The sequence below is a fragment of the Helianthus annuus genome, chromosome 1 (genome assembly GCF_002127325.2).
Source record: "Helianthus annuus cultivar XRQ/B chromosome 1, HanXRQr2.0-SUNRISE, whole genome shotgun sequence".
Classification (NCBI taxonomy): domain Eukaryota; kingdom Viridiplantae; phylum Streptophyta; class Magnoliopsida; order Asterales; family Asteraceae; genus Helianthus; species Helianthus annuus.
This window is the reverse complement of record NC_035433.2, coordinates 78348700-78357459: the sequence shown is the minus strand read 5'-3', so window position 1 is coordinate 78357459 and position 8760 is coordinate 78348700. Positions and strand designations below refer to the sequence as shown.

At 34.7% G+C, this 8760-nt stretch overlaps 1 protein-coding gene and 1 long non-coding RNA gene across 10 annotated transcripts; one reads left to right on the top strand and one right to left on the bottom strand.

Annotated features, from left to right (window-relative positions):
- Positions 1 to 2036: 2036 nt before the first annotated feature.
- Positions 2037 to 5929, top strand: LOC110870262. 9 transcript variants are annotated; one of them, XR_004867066.1, is made up of 9 exons: positions 2037 to 2283; positions 3143 to 3184; positions 3653 to 3820; positions 3969 to 4041; positions 4194 to 4340; positions 4423 to 4575; positions 4655 to 4699; positions 5198 to 5309; positions 5690 to 5929. It is a non-coding gene; the product is annotated as an uncharacterized LOC110870262 (long non-coding RNA). The 9 variants fall into 9 exon arrangements; XR_002553138.2 differs by having other exon boundaries at positions 2038 to 2283; positions 3653 to 3781; XR_002553134.2 differs by having other exon boundaries at positions 3778 to 3820; positions 3969 to 4340.
- Positions 5930 to 7528: 1599 nt separating this feature from the next.
- On the bottom strand, positions 7529 to 8293 carry LOC118490469 (cysteine-rich repeat secretory protein 38-like). Its single transcript, XM_035988128.1, has one exon. It carries the CDS (start codon positions 8291 to 8293, stop codon positions 7529 to 7531), a length of 765 nt encoding a protein of 254 aa, XP_035844021.1.
- Between the last annotated feature and the right edge of the window lie 467 nt (positions 8294 to 8760).

The window sequence follows — 8760 nt, the reverse complement described above, 5'->3', positions numbered from 1 at the left end:
ATAATCCTATACAATCCTATCCTATACTATACTATACTATACTATACTGTCCTGTCCTGTCTTGTCCTGTCCTGTACTGTATTGTACTGTACTGTACTATACTGTAATATACTGTACTATACTGTAATATACTGTACTATATTGTACTATTTTACAATGCGATACAATACTATACTACACAACACGACACTATACTGTACTATACAATCCTATACTACACAACACAACACGACACGACACGACATGACACTATACCATACCATACCATACCATACCATACCATACCATACCATACCATACCATACCATACCATACCATACCATACCATACCATACCATACCATACCATACCATACCATACCATACCATACCATACCATACCATACCATACCATACCATACCATACCATACCATACCACTATACTATACTCTGTACGATACCATACCGTAACGTACCGTACCACTATACTATACTGTATACGATACTATATTGTACGATGCGACCCTATACTATACGATACCCTACCGTACCGTACCATACCCTATCGTACCATACCATACCTTACCATACAATACCGTACCGTACAGTACCGTACCGTAGCATACCTTACCATACCATACCGTACCGTACCGTACCGTACCGTACCATACCATGCTATACAATATAGTATACGATAATGTATTGTATTTTACAATACGATACGATCTTATACTGTACAACACTACACTATGGAATACTGTACTATAATACACTATGGTAAACTTTACTATACTGTTTTCTACCGTACCGTACAATACGATACTATATTATAGAAAATAATAATAATATCAAAATGGATATGGTTACATAATAGAAAATGGTTGTGTATATATCTATTATTATATGTCTATATATACTAATACCTATACTATACGATACGTTATGATATTATACTACTACATTATACTATATTAGTATAGATCGTATACCATACCATAGTATATACCATATTAGACTTTATTATACTAGACTATACCATACTATAATATACTATACAACACGATGCGATATTATATGATACCAGGCCATAAGATATTAACGTACAAAACTATAACTCTTCGAAGAGGTTCACGTATAACCCGATTTTCTTAAATCGGGGTGGCGGTGGTTTGCGATGGTGGGTGGCAACGCTGGTAGTCGATGGCGGTGGCGGCAGGTGACGGTGGCGGCGGAGGACGGTGGTGGTGGTCAGCGAAGGTTGGTGGCGGGTACTAACTTTCCATTTTTTAACATGTTGGGTATTAATTACATAGCTAGTCCCTGTGGTTTACACAAACTAACAATTCAAGGTACTAATAGTTAACAAGGGAATTAACGTTAATACTCCCACATGTTAAAAAATAGAAAGTTAGTACCCTAAGAAGTGATTTTAAACTATTAGTACCTTAGATTGTTAATTTGTGAAAACCACATGGACTAACTATGTAACGTATAAATATATATATCATTTTACTATAAAAAATCCATTTCATTCCCGCTCATTCCCCTAACCCCTCATTAATTTTCCTCTCACTCTCACCAAAAAATCAATTTCCCCCACTCTAAGGGGCTGTTTGGTAGCCTCTTAATGACCATTCAGATGTTACCTCTTAGTGGTTTAAAACCTCTGAATGAATAAGAGGTAACCTCAAGTCTGAATGGTTAAGAGGTAACCTCTGAATGGTAAATCATCACATGTCACATTCTTCTACCTTCTCATTGGTAAAATTCTTAATGGTTCCATTAAGAGGTAGCCTCTTAATGACCATTCAGAGCCTACAAAACAGCCCCTAATTTTTATCTCTCCAAAATCTCATCCATTGCGTTCACTCTATTTGAATACGAACACTACAAGAAAAATGAGCAATAGGGCGACCCCTTTAGCGGCGATCCCTCCCTTTAGTGGCGACAAGCACATGGATCCGCTTTTACTCTTTCTTGATTAAACCTGACCGTTAATTAGGGTTCTGATCCAATGGATGGGAAATATAATTATAGGCGGGCTTTTTCCCTCCCATCTATTTTCACCAGTTCTCTCATACGCCCCCAAATATTTCCTTCAGTATTGCAGTATCTCCCCCAAAATACTACGCATACGAGACCCATCTCCAAAATCACCACCACATACACCAACCGGCACCAGACGCACCCCACCTTCAACCCTTCGTGCATCAGACGCACCCCCACCAACCGCCATCTTCATCCGCGGCTCCGAAACCACCACCACTGGTCTTCATCACTAACGACGCACCAACATCCAAATCGGTATCTACATTCCTAATTTCTTTGAATTTCAGTAGATTTGTCTTATTTTTTTAGTTTAACACACATACATTCTAGTCGATTCGGTGGGTCTTTTGACCATTTGAGGTTTTGATTCCATGTTGTTTGACTTTTTTTTAGTCAAAGACAAGTGCTGTTAGGGTTTTGGGTCCGGGTCCAGGTGTGGGTTGGGCTTGATTGTTCAGGTTGTTGCAGGTTGCGGGTCCGGGTTCGGGTTGGGTATTCAGCTTGTTGCGGTGTAATTGTAAGTTGTTTGGACTAACTGTATGTTAGTTTAGCTGGTTCGGATTTGTTAGTTTGGATGGTTTAGACATGTCGTTACTACTTTAGAAAAATTTCATGTTTTGACTAAAAAGCAAATTTGCATATAGTGCATCAGATTATATTTAAAACACAGCCCTGCCCTGCGCACCACCTCCTCTGCCCGGTGTCCTCAGCCCCGCGCACCACAATGTAATCTTTACAAATTTGTCTCTTATTGTCAAAATTAGAATGTCAAGTAAGATAGGGCAGGTTATTGTGCTATTGTTGTCAAGTTTCTTGAATTAGAAGAAGTCGATTTTCCTGAGTTAGAATGTTTTAAGTTGGGCTCTTATTACCTTTACGACTTATTAGCGGCGACAAGTCGCCGCTAAAACCTTTAGAGGCGACATTTGGGAGTATTAGCAGCGACAAAAGATTAATATTGCTGCTGTTAAAAGAGTGCAGAATGGCTGGTTTATTTTATTGCTGTCAAATGATGTCTTTTATTGTTGTCAAGGATAATGAATTATTATCTTGAATCCATAGATGACTTGCAACCCTACTGATCAGGCTATATATGTGTTTCTATTATTGACAGGTACTTCACTAGTACACAACTCATTTGATGAACAACTCTAAGGTCAATCTCTTTTTCTTCTTTCTTCACTGCACTTAATTTACGTTCAATTGGTTGATTTTCAGTTTATAATATGGGAAAAAGAAATTGTTTTTTTTTTAAGATTCTTGCATGAAACTTTGGCATTTACATTGCAGCCATTGCTAAAACTTGCATACTTTTTTTAAACTTAACTCATAAAAGTCTTGAGTCTTTGACCTGCTGGAGTGGTGAGCATCAAAATTGTCAACTGTACATATGGCATGATATTTTTTTTTTTGAGTTTAAGTTCTATTAAGTGCTTTCATATTCTTTCTTTAAATTTGTTTAATTGTCACTGTATATTTTGTTTTAGTTTACTTTAAGATCCTGGTTCTTATGATTATTTAGTTGTCAGGGTGCAAGAAAGTAGAAAAAGGTTGCTTTTTCTATACTTTTCTTTTTGGTACTTTGGTAGGCTCAATAACACTTGTTATCTAATCCTTTTTACAGTTTTTTTGGGCACCCTTTAAGAGTTTAATGATTTAAGCGTTCCATGTGTTATTGCATTTATTGAAGGCTGGGGTTCATCGTTGATAGTGGGAATGTTGCTTAATTATGAATCTCATGCATTGCAGGATTGTAAGTCTTGTTCTTATCGTTGATGCTCCCGTAAACATTGTACCTTCCTACTCTATTGATTATTCAAATTACATGTGCCAATTTCGACCCATTTACTTGTGATTGATGGGTCAATTCTGTTATTTTTCATGTATAACGGGTCAAATGGGTATGTAAAAGTCAGATTATTAACCTTATTTTCATGCAGATAATGCGTTTGTTTACTAACCCATGCAAGCCTATTATACTTGCACTTGCTAGGTATGATTATGTCATATATGGTAAGTCCATTTCCGTACCAATTTTATTGAGGATGCTTACAAAGTTTCTAGACATTTATTTGTAAGTTTTTCGTTAAAATTGATTATTGTTGATATATTCTTGTTTTTTTGTTCCTTCATGATCAATCAACAACATGGCATCGTTAACTAAGTCCGGCGGCACACAGCGCCGCAGCAGTGTTATCGCCTGAATAACCGGTGACGTTCTGCTCTTCACCGAATCCTCAACAATTAGAAACATTTGATTTGATTTGCTTTGGAGGTGCCGTGGTCTTTGATTTGATCGCCGCGCATTAGCCGTAATCGATTTTGTCTTCTAATTTTAATTTTACCTTGTGTTGGCAAATGATTTGATTTGATGATTATCGTTACAATGTGAAGAATGAAGAATCTCTACTCATTCATCAGCAATGAAGATTTTGACATCAATTCTGATGAGCATGCATCTATGACCATACATTGGATTAATCATCTATGATAAGAAGTTGTTGGGATATCTGGATATAGCAAGCATTGGAAATTGAGAACTACCAGGTTTGCTCACTCTATGCTGCAACATAATACATGCTGATGCTTAACATTTGTTATTAGAGTTACATTGTTAATTATGCAGATGATCTGTTGTTGCAAGGATATCCAACCTTTTATTTTATCTAAGGTATAACATCTCCATATTCTTTATAATCTTTTACGGTTGGTGAAGACAAAAGTCCTCATGTGGGCTAGCCTGATAGGTTTTTAAGTTATGTTGTTTTTTTCTTCTTGAATAGAATTTTGCAATTTAAAACTATATTCTTATGAATTATTTGATTTGAGCTCGAGCTTGACTTGATTCGAGTTTTGTTTCTAAAGGTCGAGCTCGGCTTGTAGGTAGTTTTTCTAGCTCGAGCTCGAGCTCAGCTCTGGCTCGGCTTGTTTATTATTTAACTTATATTAATTATAAAATTCATTTTTTTCATAAATTTTAATTAGTAGGTATAAATATTTAAAAATACATTTTATATATTAACTAAAAATTACATATATATCGTGGGCTTGTTTAGACTCGATTTGTTTGATTGATCTTGAGCTATTTCAACTACTACTATTATTATTATTATTATTATTATTATTTCTTCGATCCTTCAATAAAATTTGTTCAACTATGCATTGCCAGGGTCTTGGATAGACTAAGTGCTAAGGACTATTGATGGAACCTTTTCTGCACGGGAATGACAATGACGATGATGAAAACATTAATTTACATCCAATACCCAATTACCATCAAGGTAAACATCTCTAAGGCACTTTTAATGTTATTTTTTTTCTGTTTAGTGGCACTTTATTGGTTTTCTGTGGCACTATTTGTATGCCACTATTTGGCATTTTTTTTTTGTAGTGCTTCTAGTGTTTGGTAAGTTGCTTGAAATAAACCTATGATAAAACTGGCGGGTCAATATTTTTTAATTTTCAATCTCTGACTCTCAAATGTCAGTTTCTTGGCAAAAGGTGTTTTGGCCGATTTTAACATATATGTACTTCATATTCGTGTGTACTTAATGGTCTAGATGACTAGATGGTTTACCATGACTAGAATATCGTATTATTGTTAAATGATATGTGAATTTTGACTATGTTTATTAATTATATCTTTTTGTACAACTTTTAGCTTCAAAAGGTTCAAGAGGAATTAGAAAAAGAACGGGAGGCCCGACAAAACATAGAATCCCGGTTCGAAAAATTTCAACAAGAGCGCGAGAAAGAGCGGGCCGACCAAGCGGCATGGCAAAAACTTATAGAAGAAAAGCTGAAAAGCATCGGAAATGAGTAAAAACTCTCGTCTAGTTAAGTATTGTAATGTTAAACAACGGATTAGTTTTGATTGCTTTTAGTTAGGATTTTTTGTGCGTTTTGGAATGTTTTTAATTTTTTGGAATGTTTGGAATGTCTTGGAATGTTGCTTTAATATTTTTGGAATGTTTTAGAATATTGCTGTAATAATTTTTGAAATTATAATAGTAATTTTGCTGCATTTTTTTCATAAAAAATGGTTTTATTTAATTTCTTTAATTTGTTACAGTTTGTCACAAATTCGTAGCAAACAGATGCAGGCTGAGTTGTAGGAAATTTGTGGCAACCTTCAAATTTTTTTTTTGGTTTGTAGGAATTTTGTCGTAACTTTTAAATTTTGTTTTTCATGGTTTGTAGAAATTTTGTCATAACCTTTAAATTTTGTTTTTTTTTGTTTGTAGGAATTTTGTCGTAACCTTTAAATTTTGTTTTTTTTAGTTTGTAGGAATTTTGTCACAAAACTTAAAAAAACTATTTTTTAAGTTGTAGGAAATTTGTCACAACATTAAAAAATATATGTTTTATTTGTAGGAAATTTGTAGCAAAATGTTAAGAGAAAGTTTTATAATTTTGTAGAAATTTTGTCGCAAAATAAAATAATTATTCATAATTATGGATAATTTTTGTCATTAGTGTTATTAATTTTAAAAGTAAAATACCATAAAATAAAATACAAAAATAGGCATAATTGTGGAAGAATTGTAGGAAAAACATAAAAAAACGGTTTGTAGGTATTTTGTGGCAACATTTCTAACGATATAGATTTGTCAAAAATTTGTGGGAAATTTTGTCATAGTTTTGTAGCTAACGAGATTTTCGACAATTCTATTTTGCACGAATTTTTTTGTAGCAAATCTGTGAGTAAGACCGATTGCCTACAAATTTTCTACAAATTTGGCTGTCACAAAGGAGAAAGTTTTCTAGTAGTGTACTAATTGGGGTTCGTCTCCCTTGTTTGATTACATTGACCAATTACAGTTTTTGTTTAAAACACATAATGACAATAATCATATGATAATTAAGACTCCTATGTAAGAGTTGGCTACAAAGTTAATTTTTCCTACAAAGTGTAAAAAGTAATAAAACACTATAATGTCAACCACAAAACAAATTCAAAACCAACAAATAACAAAGAGAAGATTACTAAAACATCATATTTGTGGGTTTTGTTTTGTGTTTTGGATTATAAGGCTTTGATTATCGAATGACTAACATTAGTGTGTTTTATGTTGATTATCATGTTGTGTTTTATATTCAAAGTTCTACTATGGTGTGTTTGAAGTTTTCATTGGCCGTTAGGGTTTGGATATTGTCTTTATTGATCTTCACTCTGTTATTTGTGGATTTTGAGTGTATTTTATGGCTGAAATTGTGGTGTTTTATGCCTTTGTACATTTTGTAGGAAAAATGAATTTTGTAGCCGAACTCCACCCTAAATAACTGAAGTTTAGTTTAAAAATCAATATTTAAGACAACTTTTCATTGAAGAATATTATAAAAATCAGTCAACAGGCTAACATAATCTGTTGCCATCAATTAAAAAATCACTGAAACTCTTTATCAATTCAAATTATTATAATTGATATCAATCACAGAAAGACAAAATACTTTTAGAACAAAGAAAGCGCTTTCACATTAACGCCGAATGAAGCAGAGATTATAAACCTGGTTTGTCTGATGAGGCTGTTGGGAATTGTAAGAACTTATAGATCTCAAATCTAACATTGCAACTCGCGGCCACCAATCGTCCTCCTTTTCTCCCATAACAGTACGGACGCAAACGATCTACACTCACTTGAAGACATTTATTACAATCAGAACCTGATAAATCCGGTGTGCAGTGGACATATCCATAAATCTTTTCGTCATTGTAGGATACTTCATCGTATGCAAACATCTTTTTCATATCATTTGATGCACGTTTTGATAGTTGAACCATAAGATTATTAGCAACTAGCGAAAATTGATTTTGCTCATTAGCCACTTCTGAAATATTAACGTCATTATAGATCTCGAAAAAAGTAGCAGAATTCATCACTGAGACCATTGAATAATTTGCATAACGTAACATGCAGGTGTCGGTCCACCACACGGCTGCTTTTGACAAGGGGCATGTCTTGTTGATATCATCACGGGCTCTGAGCAAACAGTTATGACAGTCGTTTGCAAGAACATCAGCCCTACAAAGGTAGAGACCGTAGGCTATGTCCGGTCGAATACCAGTACTCTTGTTTATGAATTGCTGATCATTGATGGTGGTCTGTGAAGCAAGTGAGTCAAGGACTTGGATAACATTTGAATAAAAAATGGAATTGTTTGTATGGCTGGTGGTGTTAAGGTCACAGTGATTGATTTTAAATTCAGTTGCAGTGGCTATGAATAACAGAATAGGCATCCAAAGAAAAAGAATTGAAAGAAACATGGTCTCAATCTGGTATAACAGTATTTGAGTTGGGCATATGAATATATACAAAGGAAGGTCGCTTGTACATTTAAAAAAATGTTATGCTCATTGAACGTCCTAAATGACTTATTTTACCTACATGTGTTACCAAAAAAAGTGTTATTTGAATATATAATTGCAGGTCCCTGTTTCGTGACCGAAACCGTGATTCTTGTGAGATCGGTTCAAGAGGGGAGAGATTAGAGACGGAAAAACAAACTTCTTTGTATTAATCGGTAGTAAAACATTACAAATCGGCCCGATTATATGATAACCGAACTAATACCAAAGGAGTATACATCCGGGGAGAGACCAAGTGGTGATCTCTCCCTGGTGAGGTCTCAAACCTCCTAAAATCTCCAAGTGTTTGAAATGGCAAGGGTTTTCTATTTATAGTCACACCCCTTGTCTTTCAAACACACACGGTCGACCGAATAACCCTCTCG